Source organism: Podarcis raffonei, chromosome 6 (genome assembly GCF_027172205.1).
Source record: "Podarcis raffonei isolate rPodRaf1 chromosome 6, rPodRaf1.pri, whole genome shotgun sequence".
Taxonomy (NCBI): Eukaryota; Metazoa; Chordata; class Lepidosauria; order Squamata; family Lacertidae; genus Podarcis; species Podarcis raffonei.
Window position 1 is genome coordinate 76224175 of NC_070607.1, and position 17290 is coordinate 76241464.

Genomic DNA, 17290 nt, shown 5'->3' on the forward strand with positions numbered 1-17290 from the left:
TTAAGCATGCTATCACTGAGTAAATCTTCATTTAATTATACACATCAAATTTAGATTTTTTTATTCCCCCCCCAATATTTTCCCCAGATTATTATAAGCCCCAGCCTTATTTCAGACATCGTGATATAGTGAGATATCGCAATGTTTAGCTGGCGATATATTGTGATATTGAAAACCAGATATTGCCCAGCCCTACTCATGAGAAGACTGATAACTCCGGTCCTTTAAACGCATACCTTGCTGTTGCTCTTTGGCCTGGACCAAAGCTCTCAAGGACCACTTCAGCTGTTCCTCCAAGAATTCCAGGACTTTGTCATCAAGCACCAATCTGCAAAGCCCCTCAAGGGGATCCTTGGGCTCAGGGGGCCCTGCCTGCTCCTCAAGGTTCTCGAGTTTGGGGATTCAGGGCTAGGGATGACAAAATGGGTGTGTGGAGAGTCACAGCAACAGATGCTAGGAGACAGTTGCTAGGTAGGAGAAGGCACTAAGGAAAAGGATGGTTGGAAAAGGAGAAAGGGGTGTGGGAAAAGCTGCTTGAATAAGGAAGGTTTTTCTCTCTCTGAAGTAGGCGTCCAACCAGCTCTATGGCCAGTAGATGGGTTTTGAAACCTGCCTGATGATCACCATGGGACAGAGCAGCTGTGAGGGACAGGAGAGAGTGGGAGGCCTGTTATATGGAAGTCTCCAGGGCAGCTTGTGGTTTCAGTTTTCTGTCATCCAGCTCTATCTGAGACACTGTGTGTGCGAAAATCCCTGGAAGCAAGGACCGAAAAGATGGCGGAGAAAGTGTTCCTATGAGAAAGAAGGAAGGAGGGGAGGGAATTTACAGTTGTTGGATTTTTAACAACCGATAAAAGCTGCTTAATTTATCCTGGTGTTTGACTGGATCGTGTGTGTGTGTGTGTGTGTGTGTCTGTGTCTTTGCATAAAGCATATAACAAAGCAAAGCGAAATAAAATATTAGAAAGAAATGTGTGGGTGAGTGCAACTGTTTTGCCCGGTTTGTACAAGATCCCCACCTTAGATCCGCATTTAGGCAAGCCTGTGGTCTAATCGGTTATAAATGCATACCTTTCAACGGCAGCAAATGGAACCCTTTAGCAAGGGCTGGAACAAAACACGGAGAGCGGTGCATTAACTTCAGTTACTTGCCTTACAATGTTGGCATCCGTCTGTCTCAGGAGACAGTGGAGGAGTGTGCCTTTGGGGTTTTACCTACAACCAGTGGGTGGGCGGGCAGTATTTGCCAGCTTCTTCCTCTGTCGTCTCAAATGGGGACAAAACACGAATTAGGTGTCACTGCATATACCTTGGCTCTGGCTCCACCTAGTGCCCATCTCCCTGTCTCCCTCCCTATCAGCCCCTCCCCCCCAGCCACCACTGCTCCTGGCCACGCCCTTTACTGCTCAATTGCATTTGCCTGTCTGGAATGTGCCTTGAACAGTGATCATGCCTCTTGCTTACCTTTGTGGAGAATGGAGAGATGTGCATGGCGGGTGGGAATGTAGAAACAGCTGACTTCTGGGTGGCTTCTGTAGCCTCTTGTACAAAGGTAAGAGCCACATCCATCACCCCAGCCACTTTTGCATATGGCTTCACCTGCCACTGGCAAGCAGCTCGCTTTTGCAGTCCAAAGAAAAACATCCATGCACATTTGCTCCTTCGGAGCCTCTAAGAAAGGGGTCGGCAACCACAAGCAGCCCACGGGGGTCATTTAACCGGCCCACGAGCCGCCCCTGAACTGAGCTGCCTGCTTGGCAAGTCCCTGCGTGCTGCGCTAAACTGGCGCAGCACAGCATGGGGACACGCTTCCGCGGTGCTGGAAATTGTGTCTGCGCAGGGGCCAAAAATTGCGTCGACACAGATGTTGGAAATCGTGGGTGCGCACGCACAATCCAGGCCATGGAAGGATCTCTGCTGGAGTGAACCGGCCCAGGCGAGGTTAAACCTTGCCAACCCCTGCTCTAAGAAGTGTCTGCTTGACTGCATTTTCCCTTTGTGCAAAGACATTACAGTGGTACCTCGGGTTACATATGGTTCAGGTTACATGCGCTTCAGGTTACACACTCCGCTAACCCAGAAATAGTGCTTCAGGTTAAGAACTTTGCTTCAGGATGAGAACAGAAATCAGGCTCCGGCGGCGCGGCAGCAGCAGGAGGCCCCATTAGCTAAAGTGGTTCTTCAGGTTAAGAACGGACCTCCGGAATGAATTAAGTACTTAACCTGAGGTACCACTGTATTTGCTACCAGGTTGTGATGCGTCACAGTGGCCTCTAGTGGTCCCAGGTGGACCCACAGAGCAATCTAGAATTACTTAGAATGCAGACAGGGCTTGAAGTGACCAGTGTGAAACTGGCAAGATGTTTTGCTTTAATAAATTCCGTGAATTTATTCCATGAAATAATAAAAAAGCTACCCCTTTAAGCCGGAGAAGGCTTTTGAAGATATACAAGCAGATGTTAGTCTGTGCCTGCACCTTGAGCAAAAGGGGCAGGATGATTGTTGCTTTAATAAGTGGATTTTGGCACGTATGCTTTGGGCATGCAAGCTACACCTGCTGAAATTCTCTCTCTTACACCCCGTCCTCCTTTGCAACTAGCCACCCTATCCATACTATAGGTTGTCTTGGTTTGCTACTGTTTTGGCTACAGTGCCTCCTTTCTCTTATGTGACTGTGACTTTATTATTGCAGATGGAGAAACAGGTGATGCCAGGAACTCACTGTGGTGTGGGCATAGTGGTTGGATCATCATCAGATGGACTCTGCCATTGTGCCCCCATCATGCTAAGTGCCTTGCCCCATCAGTAAGTGGCAGTGGCACTCATTGTTGAGAAGCTGGGTGTGCCACCCTGCCATCATTTGCCCCACCAACCACTGCCACACATAATGTAGTGATGGCCAAAAACCTGCATAGTTTAAAAAAGGGATTAGACAAATTCGGGGAGGATATCAATGGTTATTAGCCATAATGGCTTTGTTTTTCTTCTACTGTTAGAGGCGGTATGCCTCTGAGTACCAGTTGCTGGGAATCAAAACTGGGGAGAGTGCTGCTTGTGGGCTTCCTGTAGGCAGTATGAGAAGAGGATGCTGGACTAGATAGACCAAAGGTTTTCAACCTTTTAGAGTCCCTTGGGAGTCCTCTAGGCAGTAGTTGTTGCCGTCAGGGCCGTCTTACCCATAGGCTCTAGGGGAGCGGGGCACCCGGGCGCCGGGCTCTCAGGGGCACCAGGCCGAGAGTCCAGGGCAGAGATTTGGAGTCTGGGGATTGAAGAGAGCCAGGCCAGCTGACAGCCACTGCCGAGTGGAGCAGAGCCCTTCGGAGCGCCGCAGGCTTTTTTGCTGCGGGTGCTGAGGCAGCCGGCCGGCTCCGGCCTCCTGCATGCCTAGGACTGGTGGGCCGTCAAGAGCACGTGGGCCGCCCAGTGCATGTACGCTGCTTACATGAGGCACCTGGCTTTGCTCAGTTGCCGCCGCCTCCTCGGGCTTGACTGTTGTGGGCTCTGCTTGCTCACTGGCTACCCCCCCCGGGCCCCCAGTCCCGGCCTTACTCTGCCGCCACCGCCACTTTATGCTCTTCTGTTGCCACTGAGGCAGGCAGGCAGCCAGCTCTGCTGTGTGCACGTCTCGGACTGGTTTGTTGCGCTCTACTAAAAAAAAGGTCGACAATTTTGGGCAACCGGGGGGGGGGGTGCCGGGTGGATCTGTGCACCCCAGTGCCGCATATGCTTAAGACAGCCCTGGTTGCCATCCCTGTTCCCTCTGCACTCCAAAGAGAGGTACGTCCCAGAGGCACCATTCGCCTGCGGAGCTTATAGCCAGGACTGCTGCAATAAACAGCTGTGCAAGCCTTTGGGAGGCAGAGACGTGAGAGGGCATCAGAGGAAGGAAGGAAGGAAAGAGGGACAGACGTCAGTGTAGCTTGGGGCACCCCTGACCATTCAAGGCACCCCAGGGTGCCACGGCACACTGGTTGACAACCACTGAGGTAGACTGTTGGCGTGATACAGCTGGGCTGTTCTTATGTTTTTAATGACAGAGGTCTAAACTAGCATTGCAATCCAGGATCAAGCCATATTGAGAGATTGCATATTAGCTAACACAGTACATGATACTGGAACCTACATCACAGGCACCTTAATCTTGCCTCATTATAATTTATCCCTTTCCCTTTTTTTATTTTCTTACAGTTGATATTCGTGAAATCCAAGAGATTCGTCTGGGAAGAAACTCTCGAGACTTTGACCGGTATCAGGAGGATCCCTCTTTCCGGCCAGATCCGTCTCACTGTTTTGTCATCCTTTATGGCATGGAATTCAGACTGAAAACACTCAGCCTGCAAGGTGGGATCTCTTTTCCACTTTCCTATTTTTAGTGGATAAATATAGGTTCAGATGATACACGACGATTGTCCTGTTCCTCCCACAGCCTTCTAAGCACCACTCCCACAACCCACTCTTCCTTCAGGAGAGCCTGGCTTCTAGCAGAAGAGAAGGGAGCAAGGGGTGGTGCTGATACCGAGAGGATGGAAGAAGGTTCTTGGGTGCTGGTAGCAGCTGCCATTATAGATAGCTATTACAGGGAGCACGAGGCTTCTGAGCAAATGGATGCTTGTTCACATCTTATCTTGTGAATCTACTCTGTGGCCAGCCCTGTTGTCGCTTTGTGTCCATTAACTGTTATACTTATTGGAGAGTGAGGCTCATGCTGTTTAATGCATAGCAAGTATCAAAATGGATAAAGTTTGGTTTACTTAAGTTACAATACTCATTTTGGGGAGCCTATGTGAGCTTGCAAGATCGACCATTGATTTGTGAGATGTTTTGTTTTTGTTTAATGTTATTTCATCATCATCATCATCATTATCTGCTACTTCTAAAATGTTTAAAAAATGTACTGGGGCTTTGAGAAAATTCAAATGTCTTAATCATCTGGTTTAACATATTTAAATTGGGGATAGGGAATCTCCAGCCTTTCTCATGTTATCCCATCAGCTGCAGCCAGTATGTCCCCTCTGTACTATAGGGATATAATTTAAGAGTGTATGATATGAAGGATGTCTCCACGACAAACTTTCTCCCAATTTAGAAAAACCCCTTCACCTCACTGCCCAGACCTTGTGGTGTAGTGGTTAGGAGCGATAGACTCGTAATCTGGGGAACTGGGTTCGCGTCTCGGCTCCTTCACATGCAGCTGCTGGGTGACCTTGGGCCAGTCACACTTCTCTGAAGTCTCTCAGCCCCACTCACCTCACAGAGTGTTTGTTGTGGGGGAGGAAGGGAAAGGAGAATGTTAGCCGCTTTGAGACTCCTTCGGGTAGTGATAAAGCGGGATATCAAATCCAAACTCCTCCTCCTCTTCTTCTTCTTCTTCTTCTTCCAGGGCACTGGCGACCAGAGAAGTAGCTATTTATAGGTCTGCCATTGAGTATTAAAAATAAATTCTGGATTTGTTTAGAAAGGGTAGCTGCTTTCAGTCACAAACATTTGAAACACAGGGAATATTCTTGAGGTTTATGAATGAAAGCAGAGAGCCATTAAACCTCGAGCTCGGTGGGATTAGCTTCCTCCTGCTGGAGGCCAGCTGCTCGGGGACTTCCTTCTTGGAAACAGGGGTCAGTGCCTGTATCTCATATCTTTACAAGGCCAGCATGTTCTTTATTTTCACAGCCACATCCGAAGAAGAAGTCAGCATGTGGATCAAAGGGTTGAACTGGCTCGTGGCGGATACCCTAAAGGCTGCTACCCCGCTGCAGATTGAAAGGTAAATCAAAAAATTGGGAGCAGGAAGACACAGGCAGCTGGCTCTCACTTAATCCCTCTCGTCGCCGACATATTTGAGACTATGCATGCCAAAAAGAATATCTGCACTGCCTTTTCATAATAAATTTATGTACAGTTCCATAATTTACAGCTTCCGGGAGTGAAAGATCCTGAAATTGTCTTGATTGATTGATTCTGAAGCCACCATACAGCTGAGAGAATTAAGAATGTGGCTTCATGTCTTCCTTGATCTGTGCCCCATGACAGCTTCTCAATCAACCAGGCAGTCAACAAATGCACTCCCAAATCTTTCACTCCCAGAAGCACAATAATGCTGCTCAATAATGTAGCTCAGATGCTCAGCCACCTCTCTGCCGTTGCACTTAGCTAAGCTGGACACCCCCATCAGCAGGATGCCTGGGTTCCTTCACTCTTCTTTCTTCCCCTCTCCCTGCCACCCACACCTGGTGTCTCTTTATGTCTGTGGAAGCATCCATTCCAATGGGGACAGGACTTGGGAGGGGAGATCAGTCCTGCCTCTTCCGCAGAGTCTTCCTCAGCAGCTACCAGGAACCAGCCAGCCAGCCTCTTCTGCGTAATAGGATGGTGGAAAATAGCACAAAGGCTTTGGCACAACAGCTGGGCAGGGCACGCAGAGCATAGAACAATTGCCAGTTGTGTCACACATCCACATAGCCATCAGAGCCATCAGAGCAACTTTGCAATGATGATGATGATGATGATAATGATGATAATGATAATGATAATGATAATGATAATAATTTATTATTTATACCCCACCCATCTGGCTGGGTTTCCCCAGCCACTCTGGGCGGCTTCCAGCACAATATTAAAATACAATACAGTAATTCATCAAATATTAAAAGCTTCCCTAATCAGGGCTGTCTTCAGATTTCTTCTAAAAGTCAGATAGTTGTTTATTTCCTTGACATCTCATGGGAGGGTGTTCCACAGGCGGGCACCACTACCGAGAAGGCCCTTTGTCTGGTTCCCTGTAACTTCGCTTCTCGCAGTGAGGGAATTGTCAGAAGGCCCTTGGAGCTGGACCTCAGTGTTCGGGCTGAACGATGGGGGTGGAGATACTCCTTCAGGTATACAGGACCGAGGCTGTTTAGGGGTTTAAAGGTCAGCACAAGGTCAGATGTAGGTTCTCCATCCCAGTTTTATAGGATTCAATTTTGATACCTCTTCCTGTGCAATCCTATGCATGTCTAGTCAGAAGTGGCAGGGATTTATCAGACCATTTTGTTGCATAACCTTTCTAACTTTGCTTTTCAGAGACATGGGGTAGGGAAGCATTGGAGGTCAACGTAGGTTATTTGCAATTCAACCCTTGTACAATGCTGTAGAAACCAATCATGTATAGCTCTTCTTTTTCTTTATCCAACCATGCTTAGTGAGTATACTTCCAGGGTAACCTGTGGATAACCTGTGCTTTGAAAGGTCAGCACAACACTGGAAAGACTAAGATTTCAAAACCTATTTTGTTTCAGGTGGCTCCGAAAGCAGTTCTACTCAGTTGATCGCAACAGAGAAGACAGGTAAATAGAGCAAACGTTTCTCTTGTTTACAGTGTGGTCTCATTTATTGGGGGCATCCAGAAATCTGTGTAAACAGCAATTCTGTTTTATGGCTGTTCCATTGCGCTGGAAGAGTGGAAGTCTTTTTGCACATTCTTCAGTCCGAAGACTAAGAAGACTAGACACACATTTGAATTTTAAACAAGTACAGTCAAACCTTGGATCCCGAACTCCTCCATTTTGGAACATTTCAGCTTCTGAATGTCGAAAACCCAGAAGTAAATGCTCTGGTTTTCCACCGTTTTTCAGAAGCTGAACGTCCGACGCGGCTTCTGCTTGAGTGCAGTCACTCAATCAGAAGCCGCGCCTCGGTTGTCGAACATTTCAGAAGCCAAACGTGCTTTTGGAACGGATTACGTTCAACAACCGAGGTTTGACTGTATTAGGAATTACATTTTAGACCAACTAGGGCTGCAGCATTTAATAAATTCATCAGATGAAACAATGACAACCTTTAATTAATTAAAAAGATATCCTGATTAATTGTGCAACCTTTTCTTGGATATGTAAACCACCTGGATCCATGGTTGTGATTAAGAAGCCTGTGTAGAGCTGTAAAGGGGATGTACTATCGGCAGAAGTAGCAGAGAGCACCCTTCTCCAACCTGGTGCCCTCCAGATGTTTTGGTCTACAACTCTCATCTGTCCTGGCCAGTATTGATGATGGTCGGGGATGATGGAGTTGTAGCCCAACAACACCTGGTTGGGGAAAGTTGGTGCAGAGAAAGGAAACAAAAGAGAGCTGGGAAGCTGAAGATAAGTGAAGCAGGATCATATAGGTCTAGGGAGGTGGGAGAAAAAGAGTTGAAGCCAGGAAGTGATCAAATGAATGTGCAGGTCTGTGCCTGGAGATGGGATGTTGATGTAGATTTCCTTGCCAACCAAAGGCCATCCTGAGTGTCAGCCACAAGAAATCCTTGAAGTAACTTAAAAGCTGGGGGTTTTCTACCACTTTCCAAGCAGCCTGAGGTCATTGAGTGAGAAGAATACTTGGTTTGATGGATCTGCAAACTGGTCGCGGTAGTGCCAGCATGATAAGTTTGCATTCCCAAGACAACTTCACAACTTCACAACTTCTTCTTCTTCCTCTTCTTTTGTTGTTGTTGTTGTTTAACTTTGTATACTGCCTTTCATCCAAAGATCATAGGGCGGTTCACAATGTTAATATTCAAAAACAACCAGTAACTCCCCCTCCCACAAACACATTTAAAAGCCCATAGAATGATTCTACTTTGCAAGCTGCTCCCTATTAACCACTTATTTTAGGATCTGTGAGTACATAGGATACCTTTGGCATGTTGGCTTATCTTGAATCCATGGAGAGGAAAAATTGTGCTGTGCATTTGCTGTCATGTTTAGAAGAGAGCGAAATGCTCCCTTTTTAAAAAAGCCTGCTCTTGGTGTCAGTGCCAGTGTGCCTTGCCATCTGCCCTTCCATCTTAAATGTCCTCTTCTATTGCCTCTAGGTCCCCCCACTCCGCCACTCAACACAGATTTCCTTTAATGATGTTAAGAGAGTAGTACATTAACCTTTCAGTATTGATTTTTTAAAAAGAACTTTTCCCCTAGAGAGATGAAATGTTTTAACCATTACCACTGAGTGCAAAAATGGGAGTTGGAGCCCAGGCCCTGCCAATAGGAACACAATAGGAAGCTACTTTGCACTAGGTCAGACGGTTAGTTCATCTAACCCATTATTGTCTCTTTGGACTGGCGCTGGCTCTCCATGGTCTCAGGTGAAGGTCTTTCCCATCACCTTGATACCTGATCTTTTGAACTAGACATGGTGTCGGCAGCAAAAACCACCTGCCTGCAAAATAAACGCTGCAAGAAAACTTTCCGAAGGTTCCACCTTACAAGGGCATGTGCAACCAGGAATAATGCCATTGTTGCCATGGTGACTGAGCATCTGATGGATTGGGTAGTCTGCAGGATCATCTGTTTTGCCCGTTTCATTTTTTAAAAAAGTATTCCTGCGAGACAGAGATTGAGCACCTATGTTTGTTTATTTAAAAACATTTCTGAATGGTTTAATATTTAAAGATCTCTTAAGGGAGTCGGGTTTCTTTCGGCCAAGGGAATAATGCACAATTAATTCACTGTGTTAGGACATGACGTTTCTCCTTTGCAAACAGGAAAAGGGTTACATGTTGCTGGTAATATCTCTGCTCATGCTTACATTACAGCTTTCAGACCTTCCATTCCTGAAATGTAACCATTTCCCATCAGTATTGATCTTGTTCTGCAGCCACAATGGGGACAGTTGGATGTATTCTAAGGTGCACTTTTAGACTGCACAGGGGAACAGTTAAGTCCAGCACTGTCTACACCCTAGATTGCCCTCCAGAATCCTTTGCAGTACAGATGGCAAGTAAATCAATGTGGAGAGTCTTCCCTGAGATAGGTTTGGAAGCCACTGCCATGAAGGAGGAATGCTAGAGAGTTCATCCTCTCCCACTACTGCACTGATGTGCTGGGAGACACCTCACAAAAGTTACTCTGCCCAACCACTAAAAGCACAAGAGCCCGTTTGTATATTAAACCTGCCAAATGTAGTACAGTTGCACCTCTGCTTATGTATCCCTTTGGATATGTAAACTTTGGGATGCGAATGCGGCAAACCTGGAAGTATTTTTCCAGGTTTTGCCCCATGCGCAGAAGCACTAAACTGTGCCGCACGCATGCACAGAAGCAGTCCTCCAGCTGTGAATTCCTCAGCATGCGGCCGGACCTCCAGAACGAATCCCGTTCGCAACCGGAGGTACCACTGTACGTGTTTGATACCACAACTTGAAACCCTTTGCATCTCTTTCCCTAGCAAATAAATACAAGTTGCATTTCACTTGTGTCTCCAGTGCCAAAGGCTGCCTGGCGCCTCTGCTGCTTGCTTGTGTCCTTTCTCCCTTGTGCAGTCGGTCTTCCTATTTCCTGTTCTGGCAGAAGGCCTTGGCTTGATCGTTATTTAACCAGGAGCTGGGACAGAGGCAGCCCACAGCACCAACGCAGCGTGGAGGCAAATAATGAGCAACATCTGTCAGGGAGGGCGGGGTACATTTTTGCATGATTTGCATATTGATGAGTTTGTGTCGTGTCTTCAGGAGATTATTGCCACCTGCTTTCTGAATACTCTGCTCCGCGGACTTGAGGGGATGGTTCAGCCTGCAAAGCAGAAAAATGCTAAGTGCTCTCAGTGGATATAATATGCCAGCCTGGTGTTCTAAATGAATCTTTGTCATGTCTTCTTGTTTGTATGTGTCTTCTGAGTTTCCCTGTTTCCACAGTCCCTCATCTGAGAGGGCGAAGAAACAAAGACGCAACTGGCTGGTGTGCTTTGAGCAAGAGCCATTGTTGCCAGAGGAATAAATAAGCTGCTCTTTTGTACAAGAGACCTAGATGGTCAAAGCAAGGTCTCTCGAAATCTGAATGGCAGTTATCTTCTTTGTGTGTATTTGACTGGCGCTCTCTCGCTCTGTGTGTGTGTGTGTGTGTGTGTGTGTGTGTGTGTGTGTGTGTTTGACCATCTCTTCATCAAGGGAATCTTTACAACCTGAACAACAAATAAAATTTGCCATGCTGGCAAGCGATATGAGATTGAAGTTGGTTGGGGGCCCCCAGGGCAGTAATAATTGAGGGTGCCCCTCAGGAGAGAACTGAAACAGCAGAGGTGCAGCTAGGGAGGACTGGGGCGGCGGTGAGGTGCACTGGGTGCCACTTACCCCAGGCGCCCAGCTATGCCGCTGCTTGGCAGCGTCCAATAAAAAAGATACATTAAAATTACAATGCAAAAGCAGCCAGTAGACCAAAGTAGACATAAAATAAATAAATACAACCAACAGGTACTAATAGCCAGCAAAAAGCTTGGGAAAATAAATGAGGTTTTCACAAGCGCTGAAATGTCCTCTATGTTGATGCTAAGCTGGTTGCATAGAAGGCACCGCTCACACATACCTGGCAGTGGATTGCTCACATGTTTTTGCTTGCTTGTCGGCCTGCTATTTGAAACCTGCATGTGTACTTCGATTGTTTGAGTAAACACTGGATCCAACACATTTGCAGTTAGGTGTGCTGCAAATATATTTTTATAAATAAAGAACAATCAGAGTTTGCAAGCTGTTCTTTAGGCTGAGGACAGCTGGGGAAATCTGGCATGCTCGAGGTAGTAGTCTTCCTTGACAACTGAGCTGTCGATATAGTTTCTTCCCATACGCACCCGATCCACACAGTAAACCCATGTGTTGGGGCCAAAGCAGCATGGGTTGCATGCACACCAGGCCAGCAGCTGGAATTAGACTTCGCATACTTCAGGAAATGCTTTTTATCGCATAAGTTCTTCCTTCTAGCAAAGATCACCAAAGAAGGCTCTGCATTAGGTACTAAGCCTTGTTGAGAGGCTCAAATTGCCAGGTTTGGCAGAGATCAGGCATAGGCAAACTCTGGCCCTCCAGATGTTTGGGACTACAAATCCCATCACCACCGACCACTGGTCCTGTTAGCTAGGGGTGATGGGAATTGTAGTCACATCTGGAGGGCCGGAGTTTGCCTATGTCTGACATAGATGCTCCTTGGTGGTATCATCTGGTACTCTCTGTCTAGTGAAGCTCCCTGGTTTATATCCTGATATACACCTCTCTTTAAGGCACTTAAGTGGGTCTGTGTCAGCTATCCATTTGTTCATATTCCAAAAGTGGATGGACACCTTCCAAATAGCAAGGCTTTCCCTATTAAAAGGTGGGACTCCGGAAATTCAAGGATGTTTTCCCAGTTCCATCTTGCTTTGAACTTCCTGGCCTTGATTGAACTTCTTTCTTGCTTGCTCTTTGTTCTCAGAGAACATGTGCTATAGAGTATAATGGAGACTAGTGGTGGGTGTTCAGTGGCTTTGATATGGTTTTGGAATCTGTACATTTAATTTCTAGACTCCTGCAATTATGCAAGTAAGAGACATGCCCTTTTTACCATCGTGGGGGGCGGGCAGAGGAAAGCCTGCTTCTTAGACAGATTGTAAATTACCTTTTCTTGTTTGTGCCATGTGTTTTTGATTCCTTTCAGAATAAAGCCATTCAGTAATACAGTTCCTGGAATTAGCTGGGTTAAGCTTACCCACATCGCCTGCTTTGGTGTGCACACTCTGCTGATAAGCAGATATTTTGGGTTTTGTAAGAGAGAGAAATATCCCTAGTTGCCTTGAAAATTTCAGTGGTGGGAAGTGAAACTAACGTGTTTTGTGAGGTTTGGGGGTGTTTATGTTTTTAAGTTTTATTCTGTGAGGAAATAGTAGGTGGGATTGCTTGTCTGGCAAGCTCTCAGGGCCCCTCTAGATACCCCTTTCATTGCACATTCATTATGATTTGTGCTCATGATACTATTGGAGCAGTCACACATGATGCCACTTTCAATACTATTTGCACCTGCAGAAGTTTTGGAATGGCCACACCACACCACTTCCAATCCAATCTCTCGCTGAAATCCCATAACTTTGTATACTACAAATGTTCTGCTTTATCTTCGTCCCACTTTCGTAGCCACTCTTCAAAGCAGTAATGTGGTAGCATTGGGGAAGCACTGCAGAACAAACTAAAGCAGAATAAATCTACCACTAATGCACTATAATTGAGTCAAGAATATGCTGCAGAATTATTGCCAGCATCTATCTTTCTTGAGTGACAATGGAGTGTGCCTCTGGGGGTGAAGTCAAACTGTTATGTTAGCAGCCCTGAAGTGTGCAAGCCTCAGGGCGCAAGCCTAGGCAGTGTGTATGGAGCTCTTGGGATGCCCAGATGACAAGACTCCCCTCTCGGCCTCACAGTTGGGCCAAATGAAAGCAAAGCAATGTGTTTGGCACCAGCTTGGCTGCAGGAGTTGCTGGAAGGAGGTGTGCCAGGCGCCATCTTAGGGACTCCAGTCCAGATTTGTGTAGATATCCCACAAGGCAGCTAAGGTTTACAAGCCCCATGTGCCCCCCACTTCCCTCTGCAGAATATGCCTTCAGTAAAACAGCCTGGTTGGGTTCTGAGCTGGAATGTTCATACAACCTTTGCCACTGCACATGTGCAGCAACATGGAGTGGTTTTTTTACTACAATCTGAATACGAGAGTTGCACAAAGTCATTGAATTTGCAGCTGTTATAGTTACAGAAATCCCTATATGCTGATGTTTGTTTGTGTGAGTATATGTGTGTGAGAGAGGGGTGAGTTGGGGAGATGAACTCATGATTACAGTGTGGAAAACTGATTAGTGGCCATTGGTCCTTTGTTCAGTTTCTCAGTTCCCCTCCCTCCTTTTGGAATGCAGACACTGTTTTCTCACCCACTGAGATCTGGAACTAATAAATGGGTAGTTACTGGGTTCCATTTCCTGACCTAATGACTGGAGCTAATCCTCAAACTGCAAGGTTGTCTGTCTGCAACATGCATCTCTCAGGAGTTCAGCTGGGAAGGATTTTTTAACTGGATTAAGTCCAGTGCTTTCCTGTGCTGCTGTGAAGGGAGTTCTGTAGTCTCTCTTCCTGGGGAGAAGGGACCATAGTGTCTGGGTTGCCAGGAGCACATGATTTCTTTGCCAGCAAATCCTCATCTGAAACTGATTTGCTTGGATTTCATCAGTCATCATTTGGCTGACAAACTGTACTGAATTGTTAGGTTTCTTCTCTCAACATCAATTTGCTCTGTGGAACAGAGAGAATCCCTGGACAAACGTAAACCTTGGCTAATTAGCAAATGGTCAAGATCAGAATGTTGAGAAGGCCCCTTTGATTTGATTACACACTGCAGAAAAGGTAAAATATGTTGATTACATAGAACCGCTGGCAGTAGCGCCCTTAAACTGAACTCACACAATCAGAGAAGGGCAAACTCATTTAATGACAGATAACTTACTCTACTGGAAAAAAGGCTGTAACTCAGTTAGCAGGAGGTCCCAGCTTCAATCTTGCACATCTCTAAGTAGGGTTAAGAGAGACCCTTGTCTGAAAACCTGGAGAGCTAGCGGTGGTCAATGTAAACATTACTGACCTAGATGGACCCATGGACTTATTATAAGGCAGCTTTCTACTTTCCTATTTTGGTAATTGGACCAGACAATTATCCCATGTTATTGAAATTCATTTAAGTTAACAGCTCAGTATGCATGCAGGGCACTCAGTGAAGAAATGCTGTTCCACAGCACCACACTTTGGATTCTCCTTGCCAGATAGGAGCAGAGTCTATCTTGAGGTAATAGCAGTATTACTCTACTGTGTCTTGCGTTAGAGTCACCAGCAGTTTATAATGAAATGCTGCTGAATAATCTAATCAGGCCAGCAAGGGAGAATTCCCTGCAACTAGCAGACAAAAATGGTTGACTAACCACTGTTCCTGTTTTGAAACCTTACTGGATAGCACATTGGCATGGGTTCAGATACCCAGTCACATCCAAATGATCCTGGCATTGCCGAGCAATGACCCATGGGAAATAGAGTTTATCAAAAATGGGAGGCTTTTAAATAGCTTTAACATAATACGTGGAGAGGCCTTCAGTAAAAGGATCCAGAGTTCATAACCTATTCCATAACCTATTCTGAATCTGTGGCAACTAATTGCACTTTAATGATCATCATATGCCTGCTTATGGGAGTGGGTGAGTCTATAATTGGGAATATAGCTAACTGGGGGTGCAGACCACCAAGGTGAATTGCTTTCTTTGGGCAAAAGTTGTGAATGTTGCCCATTGTATAGCCTGGTATATAGTTCTGGGGCAGAATTGGTGGTCATGGTGCATATTGGCACCAATGACATGGAGAAATGTTGTCATGAGCTCCTGGAAGCAAAATGTAGATTGCTGGGAGGAAGGTAGTCCCTGAAGTCACAACCTCTGGCCAATGGGCCTAACTAGCCTCCCCAGGCCATTTCCCCCAAACCCACATGCACCTGCCCTGCACCGGATGTCATGTGTCACAACAATTGTGGAGTAGGCAGATGCACAGGTGCAGAAGGCAGGATTGAATTTCCCACATATTAGCTGGTGTGTCAGGAGTTCAATCCTGCTTGGTCCACATCTACCAGTGAGTTCCTGTAGGGAACTGGCTTGCATGTCCAAAGCTTGCAGAAAGCAGAATTTGAATCAGCTGATGTGCAGAGAATTTGATGCTGCTGCGGTGGTATATCCCACACCTGTCACCCACTTGACATTGATATGTGCAGGAGGGAAAATAAAGATCTGGCTTGTTAGGACAAAAAGGTCTAGCTTTACCCCTCTCACATTTAAACAATCATAACATTTTTCATCTTCATCTGTGGGGGAAAGTTATGTGGCACACCAAATCTTCCTCAGCTGCTGTCCATTCCCCATCCTTGCTCCCAGTCAGTTTATTTTATTTCACATTTTATTTTTATTTCACTTAAGCACCTGCTTAAATGAACTAGGTGGGCTTTTCTCTTCATTCAACAAGCTCTTCTAATGTCCTTGTGTATGTAAACTAGAATAAAGCTTGAAAAGCGTTAGGAGGGGTGAACTTCAGTATGATTATGGATGGCATTCAGTGAAATAATTGCTCAAGAATTACGCTTGTGTGAGGGGATTTCCCCTCCATCACCCCCAAATCCGCTCCAGAGGGAAAACCTTAAACAGAAGATTTAGGGAGGCTGCTGAGGAAGTGGGTGAAATGTTCTGTTATGCAAGGAGAAATCCATGCACTGCTTGAACATTTCTGCTCTGTGCTGCTTTGAATACAACCCAATGCCTTAAGACAACATTTTTCAAACGTTTGACTTTTTTCAGAACTCTGTTAACATTATTGGTGGCAGAACCACTGCACATCTGCCACAAAACCCCAATGCAATGTCATATTTTTGGCACACAAGTGCATGCAGGGCATGGGCTCCCTGCTGCCCTGTATGAATAGTTGGCGCAACCTAGAATGTGTTCCCCCGTGGCCCCATGTGGCAGAGCAGTCCTTGAGGATAGGCTGCCTTATTTTCTCATCTGGGAACCCCGGCTAGGCTTCCAGTGAACCTGAAACACAGTTTGGAAACCCATTTTCTTAAGCAGACCCATGAGACCCACGAGGACTTTTTTCCAACAGCAAACAAATAGATTTTTGCAAAAATGACTTTCCCCATTCCTCTTTTTAAAAAAAATCCTCACATCTTACATCTCAGTGCTCTGCCTCCTTTTCCTTTATTTTCTCCTCTTCTTCCTGATGCGGCTTGAAGAGAAACCATTTCCCAAACAATTTCTGAAAACTGTCCAAGTGATGGCTGGGAAAGCAAACAGACCTGTTTTTCTCAAGCTGCGTTTTGTTTTTTTCAAGCTCTTTTGAAATCATTTCAATCTGCCGTTTAGGAAAGGCCCACAGGAATTACAGCCTTGTTCCTTCCCAAGTAGTATCCTGCAGAAGTGGCAGCTTTAATAGGCTTTCTGAGGTGTGTAATTTTGGAGATATTTAGAGGTAACCACCACTTCTGCAGGGACTGTAGCTGGTTTTGACCTATCACCCTCCTTTCATTGAGTTGCCTTCGGTTTTATTGTATTTGCCTCTTATTCTGGATTTAAAGCGAGAGCTCAGATTTTAGGAACCTGACAGCAACCAGGTTGTCTGTGGCAGTTGCAGCATCTGAGGACTGGGGTTATAAACACATTAGCTCCCCCAGTGACTCTGGGGCCAGACACCGGAGACGGACATTGTGAGAGACATCAGCAGCACTTTGAGTGAGGAAGCCCTGCCCTCTGAGGAACGAACATCTGGCTGCTTTGGCAGCCATTTCTGGGCCAGGGTCATTTCCTGTGAGGCCAGCTGTGACCCATCAGGGTGGCAGTTAGAACATCTCAGGAACTGCGGTGGAGGGACCTATATGTACTTTTTGTCCCTCCTCATTGGCTCTTGGCTTTTAAATTGTATTTTAAATGTATTTTAGGTAGTCTCTGGGACTTAGGGGTTCGTGAGGGGTATAAA

General features: G+C 46.1%; 1 protein-coding gene across 1 annotated transcript in view; it reads left to right on the top strand.

Annotated features, from left to right (window-relative positions):
* PLCG1 (phospholipase C gamma 1) overlaps window positions 1-17290 on the top strand; it is a 96453-nt gene that overhangs the window by 32715 nt on the left and 46448 nt on the right. Inside the window, exons 2-4 of the mRNA XM_053394067.1 lie at window positions 4189-4341; window positions 5668-5761; window positions 7275-7322. Coding sequence (XP_053250042.1) covers window positions 4189-4341; window positions 5668-5761; window positions 7275-7322 — 295 coding nt within the window. The remainder of the gene's footprint in view (window positions 1-4188; window positions 4342-5667; window positions 5762-7274; window positions 7323-17290) is intronic.